This window comes from Pimephales promelas, chromosome 16, assembly GCF_988280905.1.
Source record: "Pimephales promelas chromosome 16, fPimPro1.hap1.1, whole genome shotgun sequence".
In the NCBI taxonomy this organism is placed as follows: Eukaryota; Metazoa; Chordata; class Actinopteri; order Cypriniformes; family Leuciscidae; genus Pimephales; species Pimephales promelas.
Window position 1 is genome coordinate 30,115,704 of NC_142784.1, and position 18,395 is coordinate 30,134,098.

Consider the following 18,395-nt stretch of genomic DNA (forward strand, 5'->3'; position numbering starts at 1 on the left):
CTAAACATATTTAGATATGCAGGAAATCGCAATGTAAGACGATTTCGATATATCAACAGAAAACTTATAATTTGTTTTCCGTAACCGCGCAAGACCAAAGCGCCCTCGCCCTCAGAGTACTTGGACGTGGCTGTGGTTACAAGAGGTAAAGGATATAAATACTGTTCGTTTTCGCACACAAACTGCTCTATCTATCTATCTATCTATCTAGATAGATAGTAAACTCTACTAACTAAACTAAAACATAAACCTTCAAACTTAAAGCTGTTAAAACTACTGAAAACTTTCTTGCTAGTCTTTCTCAAGCCAACAATATTAGTATTCATTGAATATCAGTAAAATTGTATTCGTGAATTATTTTAGTATGTATTTTTAAAAATATATTACTATTGTTTTATAATAATAAAACCACATTTTTTGTACAGGAAATTGAATCTACAAAAAAGTTGAACTCATTTCCCACAACAACAACAATACAGATAGTGTCATAACCATGTTTATTTGGAGAAATGTATTAACTTGCAGTCTATATGCTGAGAATTAAAACACAAAGTTACACAGAATTGCTCAAGAAAACATATTCGCAATACTGAATTGCTGCAGTCGTGGGGTTTGTCTCTTTATGACAAATGAATCGCAGAAGACGAATCACAACTTATATACCAAAAGCACAGAAATGTACAGCGAAAGAATTGAGTTTCATCTTCACTAGACAAAAGACTGTTACTCCTTGATGAATATTGTCTTTACATAATGAGACATAATAACAGCGTCAACAGAAAATGTAAGCGCTTAGTAGCAACTTGTACTGAAAATTAGGGCCTTTAACATAGAAAAGAAATTATTATAGAGTCCCATTGGTACACAATGCAACACATTACAATATGGCGAGTATCTGTAAAACAAAGCTAGACAAAAATACCCGACAGAGAAAAATACTGTGCATGGCACGTCAAGTAACATATAAAGAAAACAGTTTATACAAAACTAGAAAAGGTTATCACTTTAAAATAAAATGTTAATAGAAAAGCTTAATATCATATAAGCAGCAATGCGTAAATATGAGGAAAATGCATTATATTGGCATGGACAAAAAAAAAAAAAAAAAAAAGTAAAACAATTGGTCCTCAAGTTAGTGTTGGATTTTGTTGAGTGTTAAAAAAAAAATCACTCTAAACAAAATCATTGAACTATCATCATCATCATCATCACAAGGCATGGAAAACCTCAGATGTAATTCCGTCAATTTCGTTAATAAAAGGAAATAAAAGGAAAAAGCTCTGTAGCAGCAAGTAAAATACTGACAGTCTATAAAAGAGGAGATTCACAGTTCCATTGTAATGACACAGGTGCAAACAGCCTTACAGCACAGCCAAGGTTGGAGGTACAAGTTCCAACGGTTTCAAAAGTCATTAAAATGCACAAGAACACAAATCAGAATCACTGCATCACACCGTTAAACAACTCCATCGTCTTTTCCTCAATACAATGCATTGAAACACAAAGACCATTTGTGCAAGAACTCACTGAAACATCTATGGAATACATGATATCTCTCATTCACACAAAAACTACACACACTGTTCGCTTGGCCTCTCAAGTGCCAAAAGCTTAAAACATCGCTACGGTTATTACAATACTAAAGCTGGACTAAATGAACTACAAAGCATCCTGGTATTTTTCAGTTCTTGTAATATGTAATAATGTGTATATCTCCGAAAGTGAGTCAGGAGTTTTCCTATAGGGAAAACAAACTATTAATATGGAATGAAATAAGCATTTTAGACAGTGCATTATTACATCGAGTTCATTGTGTTTACTTTTTTAGGACATAATGAGCAAAGCCGCTAAAAAAATCTGGACTAACACGCCGTTCAAAGGTTTAAGGCTTATTTTTGAGCCTTTTATGTTCACCAAAGCTGTGTTTATGTGATTAAACATATAGTAATATTGTGAAATGTTATTACAGTTTAAAATGAACGTCATTTATTCCTGTGACGTAAAGTCTTCAAATCTAATATATTCTAATATGACGTTTTGATGCTGAAGAATCATTTCTTGTTATTATTATCAATGTTGTGCTGCTTAATATTTTTGTGGAAACTGATACATCAAAAGTGCATTTATTTGAAATACAAAATCTAAATGTCTCTATGGTCACTTTCTTTTAGCAATTTAATGCATCTTTGCTGAATAAAATAATTAATTTCCTTCAAACCAACATAACTAATCCCAAACTTTTGAACGGCTGTGTATTTCAGAAAGAAAGAAAATGGAGCTTATTTTGTGAACGATAACATTTTTACAGTGTGCTTAATTTCCATAAGAATTACGCACATTTTCCATTCCTATTCATGACTGTAATGCAAAAACGAAACAAAAAACACACTTTAAAGTTGTATTTGTATATACGTAGTTGTAATTCTACATGTTATGGTAGAATTACTATGGTTTACTGTAAAAAAAAATTATATATATATATATTTTTACAGTAAATGTGTCTGGACAGGATTATTACAATTACTGTACTGATAATCTAATGAGAATTATTCTTAAAATAATGAAAAACAAACTCAAATGCAAGAGAAAAAACAAACTTGCACCCAGACCGATATATTGACACTATGAGTCACATTTTCGGCTGAAACGTGACCCAAACACGTACCCCAAGAGATTCCCCGGGGTGCAATGTAACGCATTACGACAGGATGGAAATGGCAGAGGCACATTGGGTTTTTGCTGTGACTTATCAAAATGACATGGCCTTCGTTGAGTATTAACAGCCAGGCTTCCATGTACCCAGTGGATGTTTAGTGGGTAGTTTATATTCTCCGCTTAATAAATGAGGGGGTTTTACTTCACATCTTCCTGTCACAGATTATTGACGGTAGCTGGCTGTCTGTTTGCATTTTCTTTCATTTAAAAAAAAAAGACAAGCATGCATTAGCAACCTCAAACCAAGTGCATTTTGCGCGAGTAATAAATGTGCACATCAACACACCAATTTTGTGGTTCTTAAAGGAGCAGTTCACCCTAAAATGAAAATTCAATCCGCATTTACTCACCCTCATGTCGTTCCAAACTGTAAGTGTCATATGGCTAGCACACAAGTTATGTAGACTGCTTTGTGCGAATTCATCCGGGAAAAGGTCAGCGTGAACATTCTTCGAAACATCTTCTTTTGTGTTCCACAGAAGAAAGTAAGTATTATGGGTTTGGAATGACACGAGGGCCAATGAATGATGACAGAATGTCAATTTCTGGATGAATTACGGTAGTTCTTCAAGTGCGTGAGATTGCGAAGAAAACAAATCTCTAATATGACAAATACATTGGCTCTCGAGTCAGCAGGGAAATCCCAACTGTTGCATTGTACAGAAGTGTAGAAAATCTCATTGTCTGACCTACTAGCAAGCATTATTGTGTAACAAGTCCAAAAGCATCTAGGAGTTTCGGACCAACCCCCCCTCCTTTAAAAGCAGCAGCATCTTGTTATGTTTTTCCCGAATGTATGTTTTAAAATACTCAGGGATTTGAGAAGGGTAAAAGAAGTAGACACTGCAACTACATAGTGGTCACCAACAATACAACCACTTTGTATGCAATCCACGTTGCGTCCTCAGCCAGACAGGGAGGCCGGGTCTACTTAGTTCATGCTGCAGCAACTCAAGTAATTGATGTTTTTCCCTTCTCCAGGCATGGGGGTGGAGTCGTTGTTGTCCAACGTGTTTTGCTTGGCCTCGCGGATCAGTTCGCAGGCCAGATCCAGAAAGAGCTTCTCCACGTTGTCCGATTCTTTGGCTGAGGTCTCCAGATACAACATGCTCTGAGCCTCCGCAAACTCCTCCGCTCGCTGCCGGTGGACCTCTCGCTTGTCGGCCAAGTCGATCTTATTCCCTGTGAACGACAACAGTATCGAACAGGGCTCAAATGCTCTGGTGACAAGGACATCCAACATATGTTGACAGCTAGATGGTCAGTTTGTTCTGTGTTAACAAGTAAGCTGTTGCGCCGAAAACGTATTAAAGTAATGTTGATAGACGGTTTCCAACATCTGCGTGGGCACCTTAAAGGGATAGTTCACTTTGAAATGAATTTTTGGTATGTTTTAGCAAAGATGTATGCGTCTTTGTTTCCACAGTAGTTTCAATTTTTATATTTTCAGGTCAAACCGTTCTTGTCTATCAGTCATATAATGGAGGTCTATGGTCACCACCTCAAAGAGCATGCGCAGAGAAGTCCAAATTCAACATGATTTAATGACTCGTAAGTGGAAGTACACATTGATGGCCTAAGACACGAAACGAGCGGTTTGTGTGAGAAAACGAGCTGTATTTATATCGTTTTTACCTCTTGTAATCACAATCATGTCCAAGTGATCTGAGAGCACAGGTGCTTTGTGGCTGTGGTAACAAGAGGTAAAACGATATACTGTTCGTTTTCGCACACAAAGCGCTTGTTTGGTGTCTTGGGCCATCAATGTGTACTTACATTTACGAGTCATTAAATTATGTTTAATTTGGACTTCTCTGCGCATGCTCTTTGAGGTGGTGACCATAGACCTCCATTATAAGACTGATAGACACAAACGGTTTGACCTAAAAATATTAAAAAGTGAAACTACTGTGGAAACAAAGACACCTACATCTTGGATTCCCTTGAGGTAAGCTAAAACATACCAAAAATTAATTTCAAAGTGAACTATCCCTTTAATCAGCAAGTATATGACACTTTACTGATACACTTTTTTTTGTAAATCACAGATGTCATGAAACTCTCAGCATTAAAATCAGAGTGAAATGTAAGTAGCCACAGATGCAAACACACACTTGGTTCAATGCATCGGTTGTTGATTGGATTTTGAGATGAGATGGAGGGGAATGAGACAAACAAATGAACACAGAGCTAGGTTAAATTATGTCTTTTAGCATTTGCGATGCCTGGCAAAAATAAAAAGGTACACTATGTAACTATTTTAATTCAAAAGTAAGAACATTTAAATAATTGGTCAATACATCAATAATCCTTCTTCCCAAAAGTGTTTTTGCCTGTCAGGATGTTTTTTGCGGGAAATTGACACTCGCCTGCGTGTATCCTTAAAGGAGAACTCTGACGCAAAATGAACCTTTGGTCTAATAACACATTGTTCTCTGGGATTTACTTTCATGATAATCGAATGTAAAGAGTTTTATCTCTAAAAACGGTTTAGATTATAACACTAGTATATGGGGGCATTTAATAAGTAAAAAGAAATCGCTAGTTAATACCACTAACAAGGCTCAAAATAGCCCCACACTAACACAGTAACATAATGAGGGTCCATACATGCAAAACGAAGCATTGAGAACTTTGTAAGTGTACAGACCGTTTAATAAGAAGATACTTTATTAAGTCCACTTGATGTATACAGACATGATCTTTGGAAAACAGTCTCGACAAGTTAAACCACAAACGCCGTTCATACAGTTTGGCTCACTTGGCACGTCGTTCGTGGTTCGAGAAAATAAATTGAAGCTTGAATACTCACCTACTAAGATTGTCACCACTTGGTTGTTGGCATACTGCTCGATCTCCCTCAGCCACTCAGGAAGGCACCGGAAGGAATCTTCACAGGTGATGTCGTAGGTGAGAATGAGGGCGTTGGCACTGCGGTAGTAACTCTGGGTAATCGAGCGGAACCTCTCCTGCCCGGCCGTGTCCCAGATCTGGAGCTGTGGATCAAATAATCAGTCGAGTCACTTCACACGTTCAGCAGAACCCACCACAAACTACAGCTTTCACTCCATTACATTAGCAGGAAGTGGAGTGAAACGCTGAAAAAGGCTTATCTGAAGTATAAAATCATTGGTTACCCGTAAGCCAATCACATAACGCAATCATCTCTCTCTCCAACTTAAACCCCATTCAAAATGTTTAACAAACACTCTTCTTGTTCAGGCTTCAGTTTGGACATGCCGGGAATATTCTCCACAACAGAGCGAATTGCATCCCGTGTCTCCATATCCGCGTTCGTTTTCAATTTCCCTAACCTAAAATACAATCTTAAACTCGGCGATTAGCGTCTACGGCTCTCAGCCAGCCCTCTGTTCGTTGATTGGCCGGCTGTTTTCAGGCCGGAGGAAAACTGAGAGACATGTCGATGTCTCAGATTGAGTACAGAAGCGAACTGAAATAGAGCGGAAGTACGAAGTCTGACGTAGCTCAGAGGTGCCTTTAAATGCAAACACAAAATCGGTCACAGTGTTCCAGTGGTCTAAACTGACGCTTTCTTCAATTATATAATAGAATGTGTTATAAATGCCACTATAATTTATGTTTGTTTTATACTCATATTTTTAATTCCTGTTCTCTTCTGAATAACGTTAGATTTGTAGCGGAGTATGGTAAATATATAGTTTCATAGGTAATTCAGGTAATTTTAAAGGTAATTTATAGTGTTTAGAATGTATGTTTTGTTTTACTTATTTATTTTGACATTATTTGTTCATTTAATATTCAAATGTGACATACACTGATGCAAACTTTATTTATTTTTTGTTGCCCGGTGCGTATACTATACTTTTATAGTATATATATATATATATATATTAGGGCTGTGCAAAAATTAATTGCGATTAATCGCATCCAAAATAAAAGTCTGTGTTTACATAATATATTTGTGTGTGCTGTATATAATAATTTTGTATATATTAATACACACACATGCATGTATATATTTAAGAAAATGTGTTATTCATATATAAAATATTTATATTTATATAATCTAGATTATGTAGTTATATATATATACAAAATTTAAGCGCAAATAATTCTTAAATATATACATGCATGCATAGGTATTTATATACACAAAATAATTACATACAGCACACACAAATATATTATGTTAACACAGACTTTTATTTTGGATGCGATTAATCGTAATTAATTTTTGCACAGCCCTAATATATATATATACACACAGTATATTTAAAGCAATACAATCTTTTTTTTTTTTTTTACATTGATTTCTTTACTTTATATTTGACCATGTTAAGAATCCTCCATGTGTCATTTCCAACAGCCTTGTCAATGGATAATAATCACAAAAAAGTGAATTATTACTATTACTTTGTGAAGCGTCCTTGGGTTTGGGGTTATGTAAATAAAAAAATAAATCATACTAATAATTACGATTATTATTTTTATTATTAAATTGTTAAGTGTCCTCGGGTTTGCGCCTATGCCATGTCCATAAAAAATAACAATAATTAATTATTATTATTATTTACATAGCCCCTTTAACTAAGGACAATTTACAATTCATGACAAAAAGAAATCAAGAGCATAACCAAAAGATTTAAAAGCAATAAAAAAGATTACAGATATAACGTAACACAAAATAAAGACAAACTAATATATTATATAACTTTTCACATTTCTTTATGCATTCTTTATGCATAATGAGTCACACCCACCTTCACCTTCACTCCTTTTATTTCCACAGTTTTGATCATAAAATCGACTCCAATGGTGGCACCTTGTCCAGGAGGGAACAGCCCCTAGATAATGCAAGATTACGTTAGAATGAAATTATAATAGAGGACCATCAAACCTGTAGAACCGCTGCACACTTAATTGGAAATGATTACACACACACACCTGAGTGAAGCGTCGGACGAGGCAGGTTTTGCCCACTCCAGCATTTCCAATCAGCACAATTTTGAATAAGTAGTCATAATCCTCCATGCTCACGCTCAGCTGAGGGAACATGAATGAAGACAGAGAGAGAGAGACAGACAGACAGGCAGATAATACGTGGGTGTTAAAAACTGTAATGCAAAACACACACGGCTGAGCAACATCCCTCTGATAAAACAGTGTTTGAAGTAACAGAGCCTCAGCAGTCCTTACAGAACAAACATTTCAATGTCACCAGTGATGCATTACTGAGAACAAACGAGGGAATAAACTACGCCTCATGTCTCTGGGGACCGTTTTTTTTTTTTTTTTTTTTTTTTTGGGTTGGGTTGGGGGGGCTTTCCATTCTTTAATTGATTGGATCAACAGTGCCTCTGTATTTCACCACACACATTAGCTGTGTTTGTGTCTGAAGTGTTGCTATAGGAGAAGCTGCTATGCATGCGCTCGAACACTGCTGTTGCCAAGGCCTATGGCAGGATGCTGAGAGGAGCGCAATAAAGACACCACGAATAAAGAGCAACTCCCAGAGGCCTGTCAACACACATGCATACAGGCAAACACTTGTTCAACAGCTAATTAAGAATGGTGCTGGACGTTAGCATACGCTGCTTACAAGAAATATAGCTGAAAATGTGCATAAACCCCCTTTTAAAAAACGTTTTGATTCAATAAACTTAACTTGACTTGTTGTATGCATGAACACTCCACCATGTCATTACCACTGCAAACCAACTTCATCTCACATTCATTTTCAATGCAAATAATATTTATAAAATAAAAAAAAATATTAGTTGAGTTTGTGATCAGTCATATTTAGATCTTTTTGCACACAATTTATGGCATATATGCATAGTTTTTGTTTTAGATGCAATGCAAAACACTAAAAAACATGCAATTCAAATGTATTGCTATGCAAAACAGCAATAGATTTGAATTGTTTAATAAAAAAATACAAATAATTGTTTATGCTATTTTACCCTCACATTACATAGTTTGCTTGCAACATAATGCAACAGCATGAGCACAACTTTTTACACTCGTAGTATAACAAAATATTTAATTTGGATCCAGAAATAAATGCTGAAAATAAATCAATTATAACTTTACATATTAAACATTATGACTCTAATATGTGGATTATTTAGAAAACACACACACATCAATGCATACATGAACACACATAGGCTACTGTATATACTTACATGCATGCACATACATGCATACTACAAAAAAAACGTAATAAATCATAGAACAGAAAAAGAAATACTTTATTGATCCCCACTTGGTACGAAAAAAATCTGCAATATCTCCAAGCAGAAAACTGAAATCTGATATGCAATATACCTCTGAGCAGAGGAGAAGGAGAAAAAAACACAGCCACGGCCTAAATCCTTTTCTTTCTATTCGGACCCTTTATAAATACTGAAAACTGCATATTTTATGTTATGATGATATAAAACCAGCAGGCACAGTGTTCTCCATTAGCTATAGCAGGATGTTGTGCACATTAAAGGTCACATTAAATCATCTTTTCACTTACCAAACGCAGGGGATTCACCCCACTGCTTCTATTATTCCGAATGCATTCAGTCTCTTTTCTCCAGGCTCTTAATCTAAACGATAATAGCAGTCGCGCAGCGGCCAACAGCAACCTCGGCAGATTTTCGGCTCCAGTGTTGCTGCACAATAATCGCAGAGTTTCCTTGTTTTTTTGATAATGACGTCATGCTGCTTCCCCAGTGGAAGAAAACCCCCGCAGCATTCTGGGATTTGAAGTTCTGCTTCTACCCGCAGCGACTTTACTTGATTGAACTGTGAAAATGGCACAACAGAATTGCAGAAAAGCTAATAAATAAAAAAAGCTAATGTTTTTTGCTTGTTTTAGATCTACGGAAGCTTTTTTCCCATGGGAGAAAATTAAAATCTAAAAAGTAGTCTGAAAATTCAGACTTTCTCCTCACAATTGCAAGGTATAAACTCTTAATTGCAAGTTAACACAACAACCCTGACTTTTCACCTTAGATTTCTGGATTTTCTCAGATTTACATCTCACATTTTTGACTTTTTATTGGATTTTTGAGTTTAGGCCTATGACTCACAATTCAGATTGTTTTCTTCTGAATCCTGAGATTACGTCTCGTTTTTTCACACCAAATAATAAAGGTAATTGCTTTTCTATCTCACTATTCCAACTTTTTTCTCAAAATTTATGTCGAGCATTTCTGACCTTTTTCTCATCAGAACTGCGATAAAAAAGTCAAAATTGTGAGATAAAAATTTGCCTTTTTTGGCCAATTTCTTTCGTCACAGATTTTGCAGAAACTACTCACTAAATTTACAATATCTTTCTATGATAGTATGATATCTTTCTATGGTAGTAATAATAGTATGCGGTTAGTAGAGAAGTGTGCGATTTCGTTATTGCAGCCCTCCCCGGAACCCTTGTAATTCGTCGCGTGTTTCTCCCCGGACCGGTTACCATTTCCGCCTAAACAGTGTCCTTGGTTTCCTCTAGGAGGTGATATGGAAAGTTAAGTGTTCTGTCTTCAGAAAAAGACTGTTATCTGGGAACATGGGGCTTCTGCCAGATGAGGCGAAACGTCTGCCTCCTCCGGGGATCGTCAACAGAAATTCGGTGTGGCTGGGGGTGTGCGGCTGGGCGTGCGCGTTGATGCACAACAGCTTGAACCGCAGGCCTGCACTCAAAGCCGGTGAGAACAAATCTGCACCAATGCAGTTCTAATAAATCATACCCGTATCAAACACATTGTCAATTGATGGCATAATAATGTCAAATGAATGCGTTCCTGGTTGAATTTACTTTGCCGTATTTACACAAACTGTGGTGGTTCACTTCAGTCATATTGATAGTTTGACATTTGCATGGTAAGTAATTGAATAAACACCACATATATTTGTTATTTACATGGTAAGTAACTATATACGAAAAAACTACTTTATTACTACCATTGGGACACTTTTATTCTCGTTTTATACTCGTTCTTATCACCTCAGCCAATAATATTGCTTGTGACTGTACATAATTTGCATTTCAGCACTTTATCGTTTTTTTAATATAAACTGAAATTGAAACAGCAGTCATGCAGGCTTTAAAGTCAGTTTTAAATGTAAGCCTTTTCTAATTTATTGTGAATTATATAAGTGAAACGGTTTCTCAAACAAGAAAAAAATGTTGGGCGGGACTTTATTTTGTCCATGGGGAATTGATTGGCTGATCTCATGTGAGTGACAGGTTGCCCCGCCCTCACACCGGTAAACATTAGTGAAGTGATGTCGATGCAAGAAATGAGTCATGTTTAGTAAATAGTTCAATATTATTTAAAAACTTAGAATTGTCCATTTTGACTACATGGTGACTTTAATAAACACGATAAAAAATGAACAAAATTTGAATGAAGATTAAAACATCAATTGTACACGAAAGTAAGCATGCAAAACAGTCATTGGATTATGTACATATCTTGTGCAGTGCTTTGACCTTCCTCCTGCTTTTTTCTTATATTATATATCCAGGTGTTCATCGACAAGTGCTGTTCACAACCATTGCGTGGTTCATTGGCTATCATCTCACAAAATATGAGAATTACAAATATGCCTCATTGGACAGGGACATGAACGAGTACGTCCGACTGCATCCTGATGATTTTCAAGCGAAAGGTAACAACAGCACATGGAAATCTGATTTTACTTACTCAATACTTTCATTCCTGTAACTTTTTAATTTGTTCCTTCTCAAACCAGAGCGGAAGACATTTGCCGAAATCGTCGAGCCGTTTCATCCAATCCGTTGAGCAGATGTAGTTGTCACGAGGAACATGAAGACTACAGTTGAAAATCTGGTTTAACAGGCTTTTCTGTTATAAATACTCTTATATTGATGTATTAAGTTGTGTAATCAATGTCATTAAACTATTTAAAAGGACAATCTGATTTCTTTATTTGGGCTTTCATTTGTTTTCCAATGAAAATCCAGATTAGTTTATTTGAGGGACGGTCAACACAAAACTAAACCATTATTTCCCCACCTTAAAAAAAAAAAAACAAGATTACAGTAGTTCACTTTTTAAAAAACTTTTGTTAATAATTTACTCACCCCTATGTCATCCATGATGTCCATGTCTTTCTTTCTTCAGTCGAAAAGAAATTAAGGTTTTTGATAAACACTCCAGGATTTTCTCCATATAATGGACTTCAATGGGAACCAAACGGTTTAAGGTCCAAAAGACAGTTTCAGTGCAAACTGAAAACTGTTCAAAGGACATTTGAGCTTATAAAACTTAAACTTTTGCTATTTATTTTTTAAATGAGCGATTGTTTCGCTTGATAAGACCCTTATTCATCGTCTGGAATCTTTTAAAGCCCTTTGAACAGTTTGCACTGAAACTGTCTTTTGGACCTTGAACCGTTTGGTGTCCAATAAAGTGCATTACATGGAGAAAAATCCTGGAATGTTTTCATCAAAAACCTTCATTTTCGACTGAAGAAAGAAAGACGTGGATATTTTGGATGACATGGGGGTGAGTAAATTTATCAGGTTTATCAAAAGTTTTTTTTTTTTTTTTAAAGTGAACTACTCCTTTAAGAACACTTCAAAATGTACAGTAATCTGTGAAATGACATGAGGGTGAGTAAATGATGGCAGAATTTTCATTTTTTGGTGCACTGTTCCTTTCACAGTCTGAATTAAGTGTGTGTAATCAGGAGACTGATTATGTAATTTTGCATGGCACAATGTCAAAAGGCACGTTGCATAAATCAAGAGTATGCATACATGAGGCCCTCAGAACCCCAGAAGTGATCGTACAGATCGGGAAGGTCACTAGACCACGTGGTTGTTACACACATTGTGGTGGCAGAAAATGTCATTCTGCCACCAGGTAAGCTCTGCCCACAAAACACATTTGCAATCACTGTTTGCAAACACCCAAACGGTCTGACTTTTTTTGTGTGTTTTTTCATGTCGTACACAATATATTTATTTTCTAATCATTTATTAACTGATCTGCTTTTAAAGGGACGTGAGTTATCTAAGCAAATGTATACAATGACCATACATTAGAATCATAGTATTTGTTGTTCATTAGGTTGGACATTTTCAATCTACCATTTGGTTTAAAAAAAATTACATTTATTTACCCAGAGCTTGACCAAAATAATTATTTGTAATAATAATTTCCATATCATGATTCAACAAAAATCAAGTTTGATTTTCTAAACCTTACGATGACCCGACTGATTTCAGCTAGACTTTGCCACGGATATTGTAGCGATAGCTCGTCTCATGCAATCCCAGACGTTTTGCAACAGATTACTCTTGTTTTATTGTGGAAGCTCATCGATTTTTTTTTTTTTATGTCATAAATTCACAGTTAAAAAACAGATTATGATTACAGGACTTTCTAGAAAGTGTGTACTTTAGAGTTAATACCATTAACCAAACCTAAAACTATATAAATTAAATAAAGCTACAATACTTTATAAATATTAGAAAGGGAAATTTAAACTAAATTAAATATTGAAATGTAGCCTTGGCGACTGAAATAGCGCTACTATTTTGATCTGGGGAAAAAATTAACAAAACCTAAAGTCTAGTATTTAAAAGGACACAATATGGGTTGTCCATATTTGACCAAAACATAGATTTAAACAACCTAGCCTTTTTAGTGTAATAATAATAAAAGTGGCAAAATCACATAAATGTACTAAAAATAAAAGCTAATAATAAAAACAATAATATGATATAAATGGTAACACTTTAAGGTTCATTGGTTAACATTAATGCATTTACTGACATACACTAAATATGAACAATACATTTGTTACAGTTTGTTAAAGTTATTTTGTTAATGTATGTAAATTCCATCTTTGATTTTAATAATGAATTAGTAAATGTTGAAATTAATATTAGCTAAGATTAATAAATGCTTAAGAATAATTGTTAATTCTCAGTTACTAATGGAACCTTATTGTAAAGTTACCATTATAAACAATACTTAAAAGCACAAATATACATGCAGTAATTTTGCAATATTGACATGAATTGTTTTTTATTGGCTTATATTTGTTGCATCTCTGAAGATTTCACTATGTACTGGTTATAATGACTGAAATGACACATGAAGTCATATATGACATACAAATGATGTACAATTATGTTTCAATGATCTTGTTTGTACTTTCCAAAATGAGTATATTCTGCAATCTCATATGAGGAAGCAGTTAAATTTTTTGATGCGAAAGGATACGAGATAATATTGCAAGAAATATTAGGATACACTTAAATAAAATTCTAAATCAAAATAATTTTTCAGATTTTTTTATTGCAGGTCACACAGATAGTGACGAGGACGTAAACAGTTTTTTTCAGGAACGGTAACTTAATTGCTTCCACCTCAAGAGGGATTCTTCTTCCTCAAGATGTGCTGAATCCTAATGGGCGACCCCAATGATGTCCAAGTATTTCTCAGTCAAGTTCTGGGACTTGTTTGCGAGCGTGGCCATGACTGTGAACAGCCCCCGCAGATGGAAGTGGAAGAGCGCCTCGGGTTCGGCCTCCAGCAGCGGCTCCAGGCCTTTGTGCAGGGCGGCGTGACTCTTGGTCTTGGCGTCGTCGTGGGGGAAGAGCCCGCTCTCCACCGTGTTCTTGATGGCTTTCAGCATGAGGTAGGACTCGTACAGGTCCATGCTGTTGTCTGCGGCCTCGCAGTCCGTAGCCTCGTCGTACGGCACGTCTCTCAGGAGGCTGGGGAGCAGGACGGTCTGCTCCATGTTGTGCACCACTGCGCTGTAGCGCCTCAAGGCCAGCTGGAGGGAGTTTCGGCTTAGCTTAGTGTCGGCGGACTGCATGATGTCTCGTGGGTTTCAGGCTGAGGGAGTCTCTTGATAAGATGGTGAAGTGGGCCTGGATGCAGTGCAAGGTCTGGAGAAAGAGGCTGTTTTTATAGCCTGTTCCTAGGGGGCAGTTATGCAACATAGTGGCCTGATACAGCTAAAACGTTCATTTGAGCTAACACACCCCTCCCTAAAGTTTATTTCTTCACAGCATGATATTCTGGCTGCCATGCAGTTTATAGAAGGACACTGACCTCCAAATGGCATGGTTTACATCAGACTCTCTCTAACTTAGGGGGGAAAAGTGCATTCTATTGAATGTGCACTTGTAGTGCAATCTCATAAGATTATTTTAATAAACTGTACTTGCAGACAGTATTATTTTTTTTAATAAAAAGCCATTTTTGTGTACTTAAAGAAAGTATACTTGGTAACACTTTACAATAAGGTTCATTAGTTAATTTAATTTATTTATTTATTTAGAGAAACAGGGACAGCGTACAATAAACATTAAACTCAAAGGGAAAGATGCATTGTACCGGGTTTTAGCTCAAGAGCTAATTTTCACCCGTAGTCCCTGGGCAGACTGATGTTAAGCATAAACATACATGAATAATAAGATTTACAATGACAAAAAATAAAAATGTACAAGGAAGTGTTTACACCTTTCATTAGTTAACATTAGTTAATTTGAACTGCACATATACAGCATTTATTGGTCTTTATTAATGTTAATTTCAACATTTACTAGTATTTTATTTAAATCTTGTTAACAGTTAATAGGCTACACCGTGAACTAACAGGAACAATTAACAGCTGTATTTTTATTAACTAACGTTAACAAAGATGAACAAATACAGTAACAAATGTATTACTCATTATTAGTTCATGTTAGTTAATAAATTAACTAATGTTAACTAATGAACCTTATTGTAAAGCGTTACCGTATACTTTCACGTGTCTTAACAGACAGCATTTATTAATGTTAATATTAATTTCAACATGTACTAAGGCATTACTCAAACCTAAAGATGTTAGATCAAAAGATCTGTTTACATGTTTAATATATATATATATATATATAGCAATTTTATTGACTAATGGTAACAATTAATAAATTGTCTTAAATTCAAAATTAACTCAATTTAAATGTCAATACATCATCAGTCCTACTTCCAAAACATATTTTTGTCTTCAGATTCACTATTGTAAGCATACTGTAAGTATTTATATTTATATTTTAGACCTGTTGGGATGGTTTTATGCAAAATTGCGTACGTCACTGGCCTGTCATATCCATTAATAGAGAAAAGTTGCTCCGACTATACTTTGACGTTTGCACGGTGCGCGAGTAGCATATTTTAGTTATTAAAATGATCAAGAAAGGTTAACATGAAGCAGATAAATCACAATCCTCCAGGGAATCAAATCAAACAGAGGATATTCTGCTGGCGACAGAAAAGAAAATGCAACAGAACTCATAATAAAAGAAGAATCACATCGGCTTTTTAGAGATGGTGCGAAATGTATTTGAAATGTTGTAAAAGCGATGATGTGTGTTCTCATGAAAGTGGTAAAGGGCACCAATGCTGCTTTAAAAGTGTGTGATATATTAAAAGTAAAGTCTGGGGAATTTTACAACATTGAAAGGCTATAAAGGGAAATATGATTATATTTCTGAACAATTAAAGTGCAAAGACATTCAAGGTCAGATCTGTTTGGATTGGCTCTGATCTGCAACGGTGCATGACTGATATCTCAGCGCCGCTGTCATGCAACCAGACTACAACATCATTCAAGTTTGGAAAGCGACTGTTTGCACAATGTCTGTGATGAAATAAAATCATTTTTTGGTACATAATGAGATCTATTCAAACAGACTTTGGGCAAAAGGTCGTTTTTAGAGTTAACTTCACTCAAATGTCTAGCAAATGTCATTCCAAAAACCCAATATAACATATAATCTTTTCAAGATTACGCTGCTGCAAACATCAGACGCTTATATGGGCTTTAAAGTGAAAATGATTTTAGAAGTTAGTGTACAGTGCAAAGAGCTTTAGATGAAATATGAGGCGTTTATGAGCTATTTGTCATTTCCAAGCTTCAAATTATGCAAAAAAAGTGACTCTTCATGCCAACTGGGTTCTTAACAGTATTTTTAGGAAAACGTGAAGACATGCTACACTTTCATTATAGTTATTCATGTCAACTGGCATATTACTTTTCAAGGTGGCATTTGTGACTGATTAAAATAACATGTAATAAAGTCTTTATCTTCAATAGGCTATTGGTCATGTTGTAGGGTAGGCCAAGGCAACTCTGGCCCTCGAGGCCCACTTTCCTCAGCTCAAACCCTGATCAAACTCATCTGTCTCGTTCTAGTAATCCTGATGACTTTGATTAGGTTGTGCAAGTGTGTTTGATTATGGTTGGAGTTAAATGTTGCATGAAAGTGGATCTCGAGGCCCATCCCTGCAGAAGGGTATTGCAATCTTCTTGTAGCTCAAACAGTAAATATCATAGCCGACTGTACATTCAGTTCTCAGGGAAGGCATGACCTGATGAAGTATATAGCTTTAACACAATGTAAATAACTTACCTTTTTCTCCTAGACTGGATGCCAGCCGAACTTAGCGCCGCCCACAACATTTGAGGATCTGAGTATGACGACGTCAGGCTAGTTTCCTCCTAAAGCATGCGTGCAAAAAAAACTTAGTAGTACCTGGAGGACCACAGCCCTGCAGCGTTTAGTTTCATCCCTGCTTCAAAACTCATACCTCCTTTCAAATAAGTCTGAAGGGCTTGATTACATGGATCAGGTGCATTTAATTAGGATTGAGGCTGCATCAGAAAGCTTAGCTGAATTGTTGCCCTATCAGAGCCTGTTCACATATCACTTCTTTTGTGCGCTCAAATTTCATTGTTTTCCCAGCATTTTCTACACGTTTTAGGCGCTATATGTGAATCCGGCCTTATAATGGAAGCGTCCGTGCTGCATTAATACAAAAACAACTTAACTTTTCAACTTTTCGTTTTCTACGCGTTTTTACGAAAAAAATAGAGAAGAAAACAAAATAGAGAGAGATATTTAATACCGGTAACTACAGTACTAATTTATTGCTAGAAATTATTAGCTACATCAAAAGTAGAAAATGTTGGTTAAAAATTGTGCTCAGACGCCATATTTATTTTTAGCTCAACTGGCTCGGAATGGCACAGGATTGCCACTTCTATGGAAGAAGTAGTGCATAACAAATGAAGGTTTATACAATAAATTTCAATATACAATTTATACATATTTATATGTACACTGAATTAGTTTTGTCCACTTTTCCTTCCCCACTTTGTTGCTTGACTCTTGTGCTTTTCATGGACCAGAATATTTAGTTCTAGCGTTTTATTTACTTTAAAATAGGCCTAACCCCCAGTAATTGATTTATAAGGTAGTGTAAATGGGTACTTCATGATTTTAAATTGTAACTAAACCCTTGGTCAGAGTCTGACTCCACCCACTGGCAATATTTGAAAATGCTGAAAAAGTGGGCTGACCCCAGCGGAGATAGAGAGGACGAAATAGATGCTAAAACACTCTATCCTGATCGTTTTCAATACTCACAATCCCAATCCCTGACTCCCTACAGAGGTTTTGACGACACAAGATGGTTTTTGTACTGCCAAGGGCGTAGCTCGCGTGGTGAGCTGAAACCTGCGTATGTCACCAAGTGCGGAACATCCAATAGGAAAATTCAACTGCAGTAGCCACCGTTCAACCTGAAGAGGGCAGCACTAAGACGCTTTTACACCATATATTGTAGAAATAGAACACTTTATACACAAATGTCAAAAAAGTTACTTGAATC

The 18,395-nt window shown here is 35.9% G+C and overlaps 3 protein-coding genes across 4 annotated transcripts; 1 reads left to right on the forward strand and 2 right to left on the reverse strand.

The window, feature by feature from the left end:
* Window positions 1-3,048: 3,048 nt before the first annotated feature.
* On the reverse strand, window positions 3,049-9,393 carry rab30 (RAB30, member RAS oncogene family). 2 transcript variants are annotated; one of them, XM_039678840.2, is made up of 5 exons: window positions 9,224-9,393; window positions 7,642-7,740; window positions 7,458-7,541; window positions 5,528-5,711; window positions 3,049-3,897 (listed from the first exon to the last, which is right to left on the reverse strand). In XM_039678840.2, the coding sequence occupies exons 2-5, from the start codon at window positions 7,726-7,728 to the stop codon at window positions 3,647-3,649; spliced, it is 606 nt and encodes a 201-aa protein (XP_039534774.1). In that variant the 5' UTR covers window positions 7,729-7,740; window positions 9,224-9,393; the 3' UTR covers window positions 3,049-3,646. The 2 variants fall into 2 exon arrangements, with proteins under 2 accessions (XP_039534774.1, XP_088977594.1); XM_089121468.1 differs by lacking the exon at window positions 9,224-9,393 and having other exon boundaries at window positions 7,642-7,752.
* Window positions 9,394-10,144: 751 nt separating this feature from the next.
* On the forward strand, window positions 10,145-11,629 carry ndufc2 (NADH:ubiquinone oxidoreductase subunit C2). Its single transcript, XM_039678342.2, has 3 exons — window positions 10,145-10,394; window positions 11,218-11,361; window positions 11,446-11,629. The coding sequence occupies exons 1-3, from the start codon at window positions 10,256-10,258 to the stop codon at window positions 11,493-11,495; spliced, it is 333 nt and encodes a 110-aa protein (XP_039534276.1). The 5' UTR covers window positions 10,145-10,255; the 3' UTR covers window positions 11,496-11,629.
* Window positions 11,630-14,004: 2,375 nt separating this feature from the next.
* Window positions 14,005-17,150, reverse strand: thrsp (thyroid hormone responsive). Its single transcript, XM_039678341.2, has 2 exons — window positions 17,135-17,150; window positions 14,005-14,623 (listed from the first exon to the last, which is right to left on the reverse strand). Exon 2 carries the CDS (start codon window positions 14,548-14,550, stop codon window positions 14,134-14,136), a length of 417 nt encoding a protein of 138 aa, XP_039534275.2. The 5' UTR covers window positions 14,551-14,623; window positions 17,135-17,150; the 3' UTR covers window positions 14,005-14,133.
* Window positions 17,151-18,395: the final 1,245 nt, after the last annotated feature.

Coding starts and splice junctions, on each gene's coding strand:
- rab30 (XM_089121468.1), bottom strand. CDS start 7,752: ATGTTCCCTCAGCTGAGCGTGAGCATGGAGGATTATGACTACTTATTC. Junction 5,712..7,457: donor TAAAAGGAGTGAAGGTGAAG/GTGGGTGTGACT, acceptor TTTGATCCACAG/CTCCAGATCTGGGACACGGC. Junction 3,898..5,527: donor AGTGGTGACAATCTTAGTAG/GTGAGTATTCAA, acceptor TGTCGTTCACAG/GGAATAAGATCGACTTGGCC.
- ndufc2 (XM_039678342.2), top strand. CDS start 10,256: ATGGGGCTTCTGCCAGATGAGGCGAAACGTCTGCCTCCTCCGGGGATC. Junction 10,395..11,217: donor CAGGCCTGCACTCAAAGCCG/GTGAGAACAAAT, acceptor TTATATATCCAG/GTGTTCATCGACAAGTGCTG. Junction 11,362..11,445: donor TGATGATTTTCAAGCGAAAG/GTAACAACAGCA, acceptor TTCTCAAACCAG/AGCGGAAGACATTTGCCGAA.
- thrsp (XM_039678341.2), bottom strand. CDS start 14,550: ATGCAGTCCGCCGACACTAAGCTAAGCCGAAACTCCCTCCAGCTGGCC.